The 16,501-nt window shown below is 37.4% G+C and overlaps 1 protein-coding gene across 4 annotated transcripts in view; it reads right to left on the bottom strand.

Annotated features, from left to right (window-relative positions):
• The window catches only part of LOC140162505 (uncharacterized), a 75,360-nt gene that overhangs the window by 9,975 nt on the left and 48,884 nt on the right, over positions 1-16,501 (bottom strand). For all 4 annotated transcript variants that reach the window (XM_072185745.1, XM_072185747.1, XM_072185748.1 and 1 more), the window contains 7 exons: positions 13,735-13,814; positions 12,827-13,358; positions 12,265-12,390; positions 9,697-9,807; positions 7,619-7,861; positions 6,149-6,763; positions 3,000-3,077 (listed from right to left, as the gene is read on the bottom strand). In XM_072185745.1, coding sequence (XP_072041846.1) covers positions 3,000-3,077; positions 6,149-6,763; positions 7,619-7,861; positions 9,697-9,807; positions 12,265-12,390; positions 12,827-13,358; positions 13,735-13,814 — 1,785 coding nt within the window. The remainder of the gene's footprint in view (positions 1-2,999; positions 3,078-6,148; positions 6,764-7,618; positions 7,862-9,696; positions 9,808-12,264; positions 12,391-12,826; positions 13,359-13,734; positions 13,815-16,501) is intronic.

The following is a 16,501-nucleotide window of genomic DNA, read 5'->3' as shown; positions in this document are numbered from 1 at the left end:
ACCCGCATCAATGTGTTGAGGCGTCTGTGCAGCATCTTTAGGAGCGTGCATGTGTACAATGCGCTTTGAGCAATGCTAGTGATTTAAAGCTGTGCTCAATGTAATGCACACAGAGGTCACAGCCACATCAGGGTGAAAAATGGTATAGTGAACATGGTGAATGCTTATTTCAGCTGTCTATTTAATGTAATTTTGCCAAGAAAATAAAGGCACTGCAATGCTTAATTGTAAAAAAAATTAAAAATGAAAGTTACTGTTTAATTTTGGTGTTTCCTAAAAACAGTTGGAGGTTCATGTACATGCCTTGATCTCAATGCATGAGAATCTGATATGTGGGAGTTCCCATTGATGCTTATGAAGTTAATTTTCTCCTTTTTAAAGTTGTTGGCTTAAATTCTTACCCACCCTACACCTTATATTCATGCAGGGAAATAATAAACAGATGGCAATTGGGCTATTCCATTTAAAATCCACACTACCCCTGTGGAAGATTTTGGAAATATCTTCCACAGGGGGAGTATGAATTTCAATGGTATTAACACATTAGCAGCTCCATTTGAAACTCACTCTCTCTCTCTCTCTCAGGGGAAGATTCAGGTTGAATCTTTCTCAGAGGATGTATGAAATTCAAATGGAGCTGCGAAATGCACTCATTCCATTTGAAATTCATACTCCAACTGTGGCAGATATTTCCAAAATCTTCAACAGGGGTAATGTGGATTTTAAATGGAACAGCCCATTGTGCTCCTCCAGTCAAATCTTGAACAAATAAAACAGTGGCATGCCATGCAGATTTGTGATAGGTGCAAAATATAAAACTTTAAGGTCAAAATGCTTGCATTGTTTTGAAATCACCCCTATCATATACACCCATCTTATAACATCCACCTTTGGGACCCAGCATGCATAGATGGGACTATCCTGGGTAGAGAAGTTATCTGACACTTCCAACAATGTATTTCCTCCCTTTAATGATTTGCTATTCAGTGCAACATAATCAATAGTCACAAAAAAATCCTCATTTAGATCTTGCAATTGAGGTATTTCTTGTCACTATCGACCCATGTTGCACTGAATAGCAAATCATTACAGGGAAGAAATGCATTGTGGGAAGTGTAAGATACCTTCTCCAATCCCTTGTCAAATGTGTGCAAGAAATTCAAGTCTGCAATTGCTGCTTTATATTACCATGGTTACTGGGTTAGAAGAGCCACCAACCACAGATATTGCAGCACAAATGCGTTCACGATTGAAATACAACGAGGCAGCTTATTGCGTTATGATTCTCTTGCACTCATTGAATGAGCAGAGAAGATCGCATGTCCATGCAGATCATCAGAGCTCGTAGACATGATGATTATCATATCAACCACTGTCCGAGCTATTCCACTTGAAAGCCATACACCCACTACAGAAGACATGACCTTAATCTTCCACACAGAGGGTGAATTCGGTGATTCCATTTGAAATCTACACCCCCAGTGTGGGAGATTAATGTCATGTCTGTCATATACTAGGGGGTATAAGGATTTCAACTGGAATAGCCCATTGATCACATGCTAGTGACATCCAGTATATCATGCATACAATCTTGCTATCCCTTTCTTTGATTCTAGCCTTGAACACGACACCTGTAATTCAATTCCAAACCACTAGTCGTATTCTTCTATTCTATTTTTTCACTTGCTGAGCATTCTCTAAAATGGGTTTTAATTATTTCTACAGAGCCTATGCTTTATCTCACCATCAGATTGACCGATCGATCGATCAATCGATCAATCAATCGATCAATCAATCAATCAATCAATCAATCAATCAATCAATCAATCAATCAATCAATCAATCAATCAATCAATCAATCAATCAATCGCTCAATAGTGAAATCACACGATGCAGAAATAACCAAGCATAAACAATGTTATAACTAAATTGTGCAAACTACTAATAACACTTGTTATTACATTTAAAATCCACAAGTGTTTTTCCAAGGCTGAAATCAAAGTGTCCATCCAATGTCCTTAAAATACCCATGACAAAATACCCATGAGATCTACCCCTTGATATGATGCCCATTGAGCAATATAAATCACCAAAATAGACATGATTACGAATGGAAAACCCATTGGGCACGATTACGAATGTAAAACCCACAGGACATGATTACGAATGGAAAACCCACTGGACATGACTACGAAATTGAAAACCCAACTAGGCACAATTACGAATTGAAAATGCACAATAGACCCTACAATTCCCACTTACTAATAGTGACATATGAACCCATTTACTTTAAAAAAAAAGACACAAAACATTTGTATAACAAATTCCCAGAAAAGAAACAACACAATGAAATCAACATCTGTCCTATTTATGTCATTATTATGTTTTGATGAATCAAAGTGTGTGAAAATATTGGATCCAAAACATAATAATGATAAAATTGGATGCTTTATGTCCAATATTTATTGATCTCACTATGAGTTGGTATAAATAAATATGGGCTCAATCGATCCAATTTTATATCAATGTTGAATGTGGACATATTCAAATAGGGACAATAAAACTCAAGTAAAATTTCAAAAGTATTCAAAAATAACTTTTTAAAACTATTTAAATTCTTTTCCCACAAATTTTAAAACTCATTTATGAATATCATGATTAACAATTCAACGATCAGGTGAAAAAATATATTCCTCAGATTGTCACTCAAATCACTTACCAAATTTAGTTTGATATGAATCAAATATTTACCGTCATAAAAATAAGTTTCAGCGTAAGTTGTATATCTAAATAAACATTGTTTGCTATCAGTTGGGACGTTCAATGCATTCTTGCCTGCATTGCTATGAATCGACAACATCCATGCTTATTATTCTGATAAGAAATTGGCTAGGTTTTTATATAACATCAAACGCAAATAAAACTTTGTATGTTAATGATCACCTAGCCAACTTTCTTATTGAGTGACCTTTGACCCTTCGGTGACCTTTTGAACTTACTTTTGGATTGTACGTCAGCATAAAGAGCAAGTTTAGATAGCTTAGCATGGCCTTGTTGGGGGACATCTGATCTCAGGACTACAATGAGGGGAGAAGATAGAGACAGGACAGAATATAAAAGGTCAAAGGTTACAGTACCATGTCGTTCCAAAGGTGGCTATTCTAGTATTCCAAATGACTATGTGGTCCAGTTTTCAAAATATTTGTTATATATTAAAGATTAATTAAGTACCTTAGAACGATGCCGATGGCAAAAAAATACTGTATTAAAAATGGTTTTGCGAGATTTGGAGTACGCCAAAAAGGGCACATCTTTCCCAAAATGGGGATGTATTCTTTTATCTACTTGCAGAAGTCTTATTTATGAAACAATACATCTGTCAATAAACATTTTAAAAGTCAGATTGTCAGAATAGCTGACCTTATGAATATTCAGTACAGCTGACTTCATGAATATTCAGAACAGCTGACATCATTCCCTTTTCATAATGGCGTATTAAAAGGGTATTTTGTGGTCCACAGCATCATCCCCCACTTTTCTCAAAAAAAGTTGAGATTTTTATACCACTGGAAACCTCTGACTAAATAATGTTTATGTACAAAAACAATTTTGCAGATTAATTCGTTTAGTGAAATTTGAATTTTGTTCTGGTATACCAAACCGAAATTACAACACATTGTCTATGGAGCAGTGTAATACACATATTCATGCTAACTAGAAATGCAAAATCGGAGGGAACAAGCATTTTTCGTGGATATCTACTGAAATATGTCATAAAAAGAGGATGCTAGGATCACGAAATATTCCTTTAATATCCAAGATCAATATCCAAATAAGGCTAATTTGTTCACTTGAACATTCAGAATTTGCGTATATTGCATTCTCAATATCCTAATTATGGAATAGAAGGAAGCCCATTTGTTGAAACCACATGGTACACATAGAGACAATGTAGTAGTAATCTACTGCACATATAATAGTCTAGTGTGATGTGATGAGTGCTCAGAATGTCAGATGTATGCTTATATCAGGTTATAAGGCTACAATGATTCAAAAGTTTATGGGACTGATTGTCAATGAAAGATGGATGAAAAAAATGTAAAGATTGTTTCAAAAGATTGAATCAGATCTAATCTAAAAAAGAGAGTGTGAGAGCTGAATTGATCAACAATTAAAAAGTATTTATTGTATACATCATTTAATTATTAGTCAGGTAATGACCTATCACTGAGTGATGTTCACAATTTGATGAATCAGTCAATCAGTCAGTCATCAATCAATCAATCAATCAATCAATCAATCAATTGTCCGACCGACCGATCGACCCATCAACTAATGTTTGCATATCATTTCACTCAGTCTCTTGCTCACAACTGCTGTGTGTAGTAGCTATCCTTGTGGAAAATTTTAATTCACACCAAACGTGTTTTGATGAGAATAGTTTGTGCCATCACTAGGCTATTCCTGTTGAAATCCATATAGCCCCGTGGAAGACATGGCCTGAATCTCGCACACAGGGAGTGTAGATTTCAAATAGAGTCACCCATTCAGGTAACCCCATTTGAAATTCATACTCCCAATGTGGAAGATAAAGGTCATGTCTTCCATAGGGGGTGTATGGATTTCAATTGGAATAGCCCTCTGGAATCCACCTGTTGCCTTATTATTCCTGATATGACCATATTATTATTACTAAAATAACATGCATTATTTTATTAATCCCGTTACCAATACCAGCTTGAAAAACACAGAACACATGTACAGAACAATTCAGAAAATGAGCCTCTGTTGAAATGATCAGATTTGAGAAAAATTGATTTAGACTAATGGAATCTTAAGAAAACATTCAGACCGGGAATAAAGAGAAAAGGGTTCTCCAATACAACTTGTACAGATGTCCAAAAGTCCCAAAGTGGGATCTAGGAGCAGGGCAAAGATCCCAAATTCAGGCATGGAAGTTTCCAGGCATTTGCACGATTTCAGGCATTTTCTTACTCCAAAGTTCTGCACTGTCAGCCTGTTTTGAGGCTTTATAGCCCAAATTCACACACTTTTTACTGTATTTTCCTCCACAGGCCACTTACATCTCTGCAAATTGTAAATGACCTCTGAATTTTGGTCCAAAATGGAAAAAAATATCTCTGAATCCCTAACCTCAACCTGTTAGGTTGAAGTCAACCTAAAAGCACAATTTTAAATGGTGAGTTTTGATTAAAGTGGATACATATATAGTGTTTGTCCTCATGAGGACACTTATGAAAATAAAAATAGAAGTTTTTTTTTTTACTTGTAAATCAAATTTATCAACAGAATAGGGAGGAGAAAAAGAAGAAAATATTTGAAATAGTTGAAATTCTGTAAATATGTTCTGTTCTTCCACCACAAAAAATGAAAAAAAAAAAAAAAGATACACTGAGAGATTTGTAAAGTTTTCATGGAAATTTGATAAAAAAACAAAAATCTGAAAACATGATAATCAATTTAACAACCCGTCAAGAAAAATAGGTTCAGCAGTTGCAACCTTCATACAAATTATCATTGAACTTTCATTAAAACTCAAAATAGCTGAAATTTAAAATATAATCCAATTGGACTTAAAACTTCTCTCAGTGTACCTTCAAATGTGAGCTATATCCAAAACCTGCATTATCTATCTGTGTCATGCAAAGCACCCATACTCTTGCAAACATTCCTTGAAACTTGAGTATTTTGGCACAAAATAATCATGGAAACCAAAATACTGGCAGCCTTCGCATCTTTCGCAGGATTGACGAACAAAGTAGTGATCAGGGTAACTCTCATCGTTAAATTTTTCACATCGTCAAAGTAATTTGGTTTTCAAAGTCCTTTTAAGGACTCTTTTAAAAAAGAGACCATAATTGAAACTGTATTACTTTATATCTTTTCTTGGTTACTATATTAAAACTACTGACCCTTCCCCTGCCTCAGCATTGGTTCTGCAGTGTCGCTAAGTATAAAATCACAATCTTGAAACTGTAACAAATCATAGAGTGACTTTTCACATACCAAATATCATATTAATGGCACTTAGCCTTTTTACTCAAGTTTCAGAAATGTTATGAAGAGCACGGTAATGCAACTACTTATTAAAACTAAACAAAATCATGCAAATTATATAGATATATACCTTGCAGATGAGAAGTGCCAGAATAGTGATTATATCCCTCCACCTTGACCTCACCACTACCTGTCGTTGCTAGGAAGACCTTATTTCCTTTCTCCTGATATTCATCCGCCACCACCTCTTGCTCCTCACTGACCTGCATAGTTTTTCCATCGGCATCGTTTTGTGGTGGTGTGGCACCCTCTATGTAGTCTGTCCATTCAGTGATGATGACGCCAGAATCATCCTCTGGTTTATATTTGCCGCTAGAGGGCGGTGTATCAGAACGTGTGGTGTCATCATATTCTGAATCGGATGAGAATTCCGTTGCCGTGGATTGCGATACTAGTCTTTTGATCCCGATAAGGACAACTGGTTCATTCGCTGACAGGAAGCCATCTTCAACATCGGAATCTTCCGATTGGTCGCCTGATTCAGGGGAATGTTTTAATTGGTCAATACCACCACCACCACTACTGAAATCTATACTATCAGTATCTAACATGGAATGTGATTGGTCAGCTGCAGATTGATCTAACATGGAATTTGATTGGTTGGCTGGAAGAAAGCTGTCTTGGGATTGGATAGTTTGGGTGGTCGATTCTGATTGGTTCCCAGGGGCAGGGCTTGTGACTTGCGCTGCTGGAAGCAAATAAGAAGGTGAAACAAAAGAGAAGATACAAAGGAATCCCAAACAACGATACACGAGTGAGAAAAAAACAAAAACTGTGAACATTGTGTGAAAACCAACCACCATATAAGGGGAGTAACTACATAAAAGTGTTCATTGTTAGTGAAGGGTTGGTGCCTTGACTAAGCTGGTTCACACTGCAAACAAACAAACATAAAAACAGACACGACAAGGAAAAATCTCCGCAGACTGTCCCAACTGTAGTGTACAATCCTGTTATAATAGTTTGTAAAGTGAAAACTGTGATACAACATGCAACCGTGCTGAAAACAGTAGGTTACGATTGCAACATTAGTCGCTCCAACAAGGTACGGAATTTTGTGTAATATTTTGAAATCGTGACAAATCTTGCAAATAAATCACATGCATACTGATACAGGATTTGGATAACCAATTTTTGTTACTAATTATTGATGAATGTGACATTGCAAGTTCCGTAAATTTGGTTAGGGAAATAAACTGCATGCGCAACAGATCTTGTGTGGCAAATCTTCTCTGCAAATGACCACAGCCACCTCTGTCCAAAACAATGGGCTAGTCCAGTTGAAATCCATATACACCTCCTATAGAAGACATAACCTTTCACACAGGGTGTGCGAATTTCAAATGGGGTTACCTAAATAGTTGACTCATTTGACATCCACACTCCCTGTGTAAGAGATTAAGCTCATATCATCCATAGGGGGTACAGATATCAACTGGAATAGCCCAACAGTTGCAGACAGCTTCCACTTTTAGCAAACCATTATAACATGATTGTATCGTTGATTTTGGGAGTGCCATCATGACCCAAGCAGCCATACCTGTGTCATCCTCTCCTTCCTCCTCCTCTCCTTCCTCCTCCTCCTCTTCCTGTTTATCTTCCTCATTCCTTTCATCTCCGTCACCGCCATCACCTCCTCCGTCAGTCTGGTTCATATTGCTGTACAGTCTAATACATTCGCATTCGCCATTTTCCGGGTTGCGACAGTAGGCACAGATACCGGGTGGAATGTTCCGGGAGGAAGATGCTTGTGTATCAATTTCTGGTTCAGCTTCAAGATTTTCTGTAAAGATTTAATAAACACAGAGTTTGTGAGAAGGATAAGGACAAGGCACAAAAGTGAAATTAACAGGTTTTCTACCAGGATTCAGTTTTGGTCAAAAGTGAGGAACTCACTTTGGGCTTACCATGACTTACTTTTGCCAGGACTTACTTTTTATGTTTTAGGGAATTAAAAATAGTGATAAACACTATCAAGACACGTCATCCTGTTAGATTTCACCCTTGGTCTCAAAGCTGTCGAGCGCATTCGGTTTGCAGAGTGAACTAGCTCGAGATACTCTAGCTAAAATACAGGTTTACATTTACTATCTTACATTATCTTGCTGTATTTCAGCTAGAGCTCCAAACGACAAGCTTCCGGGTTTTTTTGAGTACAATACTGTTACTTAAGATGAAGAAGAAACCCGCCTCGGAGCCCGCCCTACTCATTATTTCATTGTACTTATTGCAATTTGCCTCCACACATTACGTAATCAACACAAAGCTTTTGTGAGGATTAGTGAGTGGATAAGAAATTGACAGTGGAGGATCTGAAGGACACGTCGATTGTTAGTTGTCAATCATGAATTGCCATAGCGTATTAATATTTTACTGCATGGCATTCCGCAAACACCAAGACAAATTATGCCGTATTTTTCCAAAGATCATCTCATATGAAGTAAGCTGAATGCGATCTGTACTTTTGTAACATTCCGATCGCTTTTGATCACCTATTATCGGCAAATTTGCTTGAAAACATGTGAGTTCATGTTGTGTAAACATAATTAGCATAGACACAAATGAAATTACGATGCAATACAATGCAATTTGAGTGCGCAGCAGATCTATAGAAATAATGTTGCCCGGTTTTATGCTGAATTAGACCCTGTCTGGAGTGAACTAGAGTCATGTGGGTTATGTTTTCTTAATTGTCGCTTCTTTATTTCATTTCATTTTCCCCCTTCATTTGTTGTTGTGGATTGTCAAATTGTCAGTATTACATGCATTGATGAATTATTTTGTCAACATGAAGATATGATTTGTGCACATGCAAAATATGATGTGAAAAACAGCATGCCAATGAAACAATCCATTCAGAGAGCTACATGCATTTTCTTAGTCCTGGCTGATCAGGAGGCACTCTCAAATCACGACATGATATTAATCTTTCAAATTTTAAATGGGGTTACCTGAATGGGTGACTCCATTTTGAAATCTACACCTCTGTAAGAAATTAAGGTCATATCATCTATATGGATTGTATGGAATTTAAATGGAATACTGTACAAACTCAATAGTTAGCATATGTGCTTACTATCGAGCGCTTTTAAAACATGCTAACATGAAGAACCCTATCCACAAAAGTGTAAAGGGTTTTGAGCAAATCATTGATACACATAGTTACATGTATATACGAACAAGTAAACCCCATTAGCTCAGTTGGTAAAGTGTCGGACTATGGTACATTTTCATGTTTTCAAAAGCGCTCGATAGTAAGCACATATGCTAGCTATCAAAATTTTACGGTAGACCATTATAATAGATGATTTCCAATCAGTTCAGGGGCACTCATAATTCACAGATGTATCTGATATATCAAACACTCTTGAAGTGCCGAGTCAAGTTACAGTAGAATAAGTTCATAGACATCTCATAAATCATATACTCCCTAGTCTCAAAACCCAGGATTTTTCAATCAAAATGTTTCCTAAATGCTGAAAAATGCCAATGTAGGCATGTGAATGGTCCATTCAGATTGTTCAATTAGATTCCAGTTACTCAGTAAGCAATTTGAAATTTAAGCATGGTGCATTTTAGGACAGGAGCAAATTGTCAAATTCACCCTTTACACAATACCTTCAACTTCCACCTGAATATCATCCTCTTCAATGGTCTCTTCCTCGACTGCCACCTCTTCCTCAACGCTAGCATCAGTGTATTCAGCATTACTATCACTATCTACAGTATCTAGGGAACAGATATATACAGCATGCACTAAATTCACACCAATTACAAAGATGTTAAGTATTAATGCATGCAGGAAGCAGGCAATTAAGCATACATGATGGTTTAACAACTAACAGTCTAACATTCATGTATGTCTACATTCACAGAAAATTCACAAACAGCCCAAGTCCCCATGCTTTGTATGCTGTGAATTCTCACATACCGTATTTCGTCAAATAAACGCCCCCGGGGGCGTTACATTTTCCCAAGGGGGGAGGGGCGTTTATTCAAGGTCAATTTTAGAACGATAATTCCCGTTCAAATCATTCAGTAAACTTAAAACTCGAACTTAAAATGACGAACTATGAACTAGAAACACTTCCGGGTTTCCAATCCAGATTTTCGCCAATTATTGACGCTATTATCAACCATGTGTGCAACTTGGTAAGCTTACTACACAAGATATCATGGAAATATCCGCATTTTTGAAACATCTTGGTTGAAAAAAGTGGTGGGGCGTTTAAATGAGGGGGGGGGGCGACTATTTTACTAAATACGGTATTCATGAGGGCCATTCGTTCGATTGTGCATGTCTATAAATCACTCCAGTGTTACGTGCCTCACACGATAGAGCATTGCGTGTTTACCGTAAAAATATGCGGTATGTGTGTATCAGTTTCGTCTGTTGCACTTCATGGAAAGATCGGCATTCAATGAGTGTTGCTGGGACTTAACCTGTTTGCCAATAGTCTGTAGTAGTTTGTACCTACCAAAGTGTAGTCTATTCTCAAGATTTAATTAACTGAGGAGTTATACTCAGGCCCATACGCAGGGAGGGGGGAGGTGGGGCACAGTGTCATCGACCCTATATCTTCATGGCAGGAATCGCCATGGTAGGTTGAATCCACAGCCACGATTAGTCATTTGGTTCAAACCTTTAAAGCTCTTTAAAACTAATAATTAGTCGAGGGACTTAACTAAGGCTACTCACAAAGCCGGGTAATTGATCTTGGTTGTGCGTGAATAAGCTTGTATACCCCATTGAGGTCAATGGTCATCGACTTGTATACTGCCTACAGTGAGTGCAGCTGTACTACACGCTGTAGTCCATAGGACCAACGCAATATAAAATTGTCAGATTTTGACTTCAAAGCGCACAGCCAATTTTCAAAGCGCATTCTAGCGACTATCATATCTGTTCAAAACGTATTTTCAAGTGTATGAGACCACATCTGGTTTCTTGAGAAAAATTCATTTGCGGGAGATATTCATCAATTTCTAACCCCGGTATTCGAAGATTTTCGTCTGATATCAAAATTGTGCATAGCAATTCACGTGTATCGATCCCGTGTATTCATTTTAGTGTCTCTGCTCCACCAAATAATTATTAGCCAGGCGGTGTCGGTGTGTGGGGTCGACGTATACAAAAGTATACAAAAAGTCCCAAAATTTTAGAATCAGGTTTTTACGCTTTTTTGGACAAAAAATGTCAAAATTTTAGTCCACTTTTCACAAAATTGCCCCCCCCTTGGAAAAAAGTCCACTTTTTCAAAATCAGCGCCCCCCAATGAATCCTGCGTACGGGCCTGGTTATATTCCACTATTATTTGCAAGGTTCTTAAGAGGTCTACCAATTTGGCACTGTTTATAGAGTAAACACGAAAGTAATGTTCTGATTCATGTCAACTTCACATCATTTGCCGATCAAGTTTCGTAGCAACATGTGACCTAGTTCCTTTTACGCGATAATCAGGAAGAGCAGTTGGACACCACTGAAGGACCTTGCTGAAGACTATAGGCTTACATGAGGGTAATTCCCAACTTACTGAACAGAACAGCTAAAGTCCCACATTCCTTTAAATGCTTATTTCAAGAGATTATTAGTGATTTGCTAGACGAAAACACTATAAAATTAATCAAATTTCAGGCAGTTTTGGTAACATACGAGTTATCCCAGTTGAAATCCATATACCCACTATGGAAGACATGACATTAAGCTCACACACAGGGGTTTTGAATTTCAAATGGGGTAGCTAAATGGGCGACTTCATTTGAAACTCAAACTCCCTGTGTGGTAGATCAATATCTTGTCTTCTATAGAGGCTGCATGGATTTCAACCGGAATAGCCTGTGAGCATGCCTCTAAACAGACCATTATGTAAACACTTCAAAGATTTTTTGCTTGTACATAATGATATGTGATTGTTCTTTATTCATGCAGTATTTAAAATAATTTGCTAAAAGCCAATGGATACAAATAGGCAAGCTTACTATTTGTAAAGCAATAGTCTTTATCATGCAATAAACTAATTTTAAAACATGCAGATACTTAGCAAGAATTCATTATTCTAGAAAGCAAACAACTAAATTGACATATTTTGGTGAACAATAAGCTAATTTTCTAAAACTGAAAAGATTTAGCTCCTGCCATCCCACCATGCCTTAACAATTGAACAGCACCAAATACAAGCAACTTACTTTGTAGGTATCCTTGCTGTAATTCCGGTGGAGGTGGAGGAAAGTCAAACTCAGACCCATCCTCCTCCTGGCTATCCTCTAGACCTTCAAATGATAATGATCTGGATGGCTTACTTGGAACCTTGCCTGGAAGAAAAGGGGCAATAAACATCAGTACATGCAGATTTCTGTGCTGCGTGGACCTACCGTCCCACAAAATTTTCATCAAAATAATCGTAATTTTAAGGTTCATGAATTGAAATGAGGGCATGAGATCTTAGTTAATATTAGTTGCCTGTGGTATATCATAAATCATAAATCTAAACCTGTGACAACAATTTGATTGATATGGCCATATGCAAAATCTTGTTAGCTGTAATCTGATACTGCATTTGCTACCAAAGCTCTGAATTGACAAAGATTGATGCTAGTATTTGAAATTTGGTGCGTTTTCAAATTAAAATTTGCTAATCAAAACGATCACATGAACCCAGCTTGATTGCTTGTTATAAGCCCCTGTCGTTTTTAACTGGAATAATCCAAATAGAATCGGTCTGTGACAAAAGTAACACCAAAAACGTACCATCATCTTCATCCTCTCCCCCTGACTCCCCAAACTCTGGTGGGGGTGGGGGAGGGGGGTCCTCTGGTCGACTGGGAGAGGGGGAACTACTCCCTGACTCGTTGTCATGGTACATAGGTGTGGAAGTCACAATGCCGGACGTATCGTTGCTACTCGTTGTAGTATCAAAATGCCCATCACTAGACACTGCTATAGGACTGTCTGGTGTCTCCACTATCGTGTCCGGCACTTTTGGTGGCGGGGGCGCTCTACGTTTCTTTAGACTCCCGGTGTGTGATACGATTCCTTTATCTTCGTTCGGTGAAAACACGGGTGGTGCTGTTTTAGCACCGGGAGGTTTTGGTGCTGGTCGACGTTTTTTGCTGACGCTCACGTTTCTACTCACAGTGGATGTGTTGGGGTCTTGACTGTGAGGGAGAGTTTCTTTTGTGGGTACTGTTACATTGTTATTGTTGGGAGGTGAGGATTTGGACGCTGTCCGGGTTGTGGAAGTTGGGATGACGCTCTCGCCGCCACCGCCTCCTAATTCATACTGTGAACAGAACAATATATATACTGTAAAGCATGGAATGTTTGTATGCATATAGATTTTGTAAATTTTGCTAGTGCAGTTGATTCACAAAGTTTTCTTGCAAACAAATATTGTTTTTTCCTGTGGTTTTTAAAGGGGGCAGGAATTCTAAAATTACCCACTTATGACCCTGAATTGAGCAGGTTTTGAGAAAAGCACCAAATTTGATTTTCCATGACAATTGCTTTTCGTTTACTGTAAGTAACAACTTACCTTGTATTTCCCAAATTGATAAAAACTGCATATTTATGTTCTAAAGATACAAAACTAGACACAGTTTTCTATTTGTACCCTGCTCCCCCTAAAAAAAAGGCTATGGGCTTGCATTCAAGCTTACCCCTTTTTTCTTTCTTGATAGTCTGCTAAAGAATCCTGATTTCTTCTTCTTTTCATGCATTCCTGGTGGTCCTTCTGGGTCTAAAATAAACAAGACATGAATACAAATAAGGACGAGAAGATGAAAACATTTATGAATGAAGTTGTAAATTGTTTCTACAAAATGCTGCAATACAAGATGCATTGGGTTTTCTCCTGCAAATTCAGTAAAATATCATACAATCATAGATGAAAATGAAAATGAAAAATGTGAAAATATACTAAAATTTATCCGGCTTATAATAAACAAATCTTATTCAGTTTTAGTAATTGTGAGAGTCAATCACGTTTTTCAATCCTATTTTATATCATCACTGCATCTTACTATAATTTGCCTTATGTTGCGTGTGTGTATGTGTGTAAAAGGCTCCGTCAGTTTTGCTCCCAGCCTCGCCAAATTCGCACGGGGGATGCAGAAAAATACGGGGAGTGTCATAAGCTACCTTCGGTCGAAATCGGAGCTCAAGGTCAAAGGTCAAATTTTAAACTTGGTCCGATTGGGCTGTAATTCATACAGGAGATCAAGGAAAATACGGGGAGTGTCCTAAGCTACCTTTGGTCGAAATCGGAGGTCGAAGGTCAAAGGTCAAATTTTAAACTTGGTCCGATTGGGCTGTAATTCATATGGGAGATCAAGGAAAATATGGGGAGTGTCCACGCTACCTTCGGGTCGAAATCGGAGGTCGAAGGTCAAATTTTAAACTTGGTCCAATTGGGCTGTTATTCATATGGGAGATCAAGGAAAATATGGGGAGTGTCCTACGCTACCTTCGGTCAAAATTGGAGGTCGAAGGTCAAAGGTCAAATTTTAAACTTGGTCCGATTGGGCTGTTATTCATAAGGAAGATCAAGGAAAATATGGGGAGTGTCCTACGCTACCTTCGGTCAAAATCGGAGGTCGAAGGTCAAAGGTCAAATCTTAAACTTGGTCCGATTGGGCTGTAATTTATACGGGAGATCAAGGAAAATATGGGGAGTGTCCTAAGCTACTTTTGGTCGAATGCGGGGAACACATTTGGTTGTGATCGGTAAAGGATTGGGCTCAAAATCCGCGAAAATGTGAATTTTCAAAATCCACAGTGCCCAAGTCAGTGATCATGGTATAAACAATTGCACTTGCTGCCTGTTCTATAAATAGCTCTGATGCATTCTGATACATGTATGTACTTGAACTTGGTAAAATCTATATTAAGACAATGTCTTCCACTGTGGGTTTGAAGGAAGAAAGAAAGAGTAGTCAGTAAAACAAGTAAATATATAAATTAATTAATTTAATTAACTACCGGTAATTAAGTAATATCATCTGAGGTCACAGGTCATCCAACAGGTCATCTGCAGTCAAAGGTCAGTATCCTATCAGCTGGATTTGGGCTTAAACTTGGTACAATTGGAGGAATCTGTCTTAATAAAAGTCCCTATAGCATTTAGGCCTATACCATTTTTATAGTAAGATACCGGCATATTGAGCTTAATAATCATTTACGCAAACGGGTATAGCTCTAGTGTTGGTAATTTGCGATCCACAGAACTAAAGAATGATTTCTATTTTCTAATATCTCTTGTTGTACATGTATGTAGATGCACTGAAATTATTTTTTAATATTATACTGAAATTTCAAGAAGCCAAGCCTGCATGTACACTCACGAAATTTGTGAAAATAAAACCCCGATGAAAATAACACTAATTGGTCCCTAAACAAGGACAGAGCCTGATGAGGGTCAAGCAAATCAGTATCTCGTATTCCGCTGACTACTCGGTCTGATTACATGATAAAATAGTAGTTTAAAAATATCTCTGGCATTCCTGGGGGATAAAGTTATGTTTTTAGGGTATCAGTGATATCAACCAGCATAAACCAGGATCTACAACATGCTCATCTACCATGACACAGTTTCTTAACCCCCTATAGATTTGTACAGCATATAATGACCTTTTTATGCATTGGGTACTAAAATTCACACCACTGAAAATTGTAACTCATTTCTTCACTATTTCATGCAAATTTCGAACACGGCAAATTTTCAAAAATAACATCACATGCAATGAATTTAACAAAAGACATTTGAGTAGAAACCTCAGAAATCAAACTTCATGCAACAGAAAGTGCCACACAATCCGATTTATTGGATAAATCCATTTAAATCTGGAATAATCCATTTAAATCCGCACTCCTCCTGTGGAAGAGTCTAGAAATATTGTTCACAGGGGGAATGTGAATTTCAAATGTAATGGACACATTAGGCAGCTACATTTGAATGTCATAGACCCTGTGAGAAAGATTCAACCTGAATCTACCACAGAGGGAGGGTTAGTTTCAAATACAGTTGGTTAATGTGCTAATTCCATATGAAAATCCTACTCTCCTGTGAAAGGCATGCATTTACTGAACTGAAAGCTACTGTAATTTGAAATGCACCTGGTATAATACATGCTATTGAGATAACACTCTACATGTACATTGCCAATTACATTTCAAGTTTTAAAAAAATTTAGGTAATTACATTTTAAATTACATGCTGAAATTTCAGCTTTGTTGACAATGCATATGATATAAATATTTTTGGATAGCCATGTTTCTCTAATTTGAAAAACATCTGGTATAATGCATGCCACCGAAAACATTATATAATTTGCTAATTACATTCCAAGTAAAATAATGTAATTATGTTTATTACATGTAATACCGGTATCACTTTTGTATACAATGTGTAGGATGCATGTGTAGAAA

The sequence above is a fragment of the Amphiura filiformis genome, chromosome 10, assembly GCF_039555335.1.
Source record: "Amphiura filiformis chromosome 10, Afil_fr2py, whole genome shotgun sequence".
NCBI lineage: Eukaryota > Metazoa > Echinodermata > Ophiuroidea > Amphilepidida > Amphiuridae > Amphiura > Amphiura filiformis.
The sequence above is the reverse complement of the archived record's forward strand: the minus strand, read 5'-3'. Positions and strand labels throughout refer to the sequence as shown.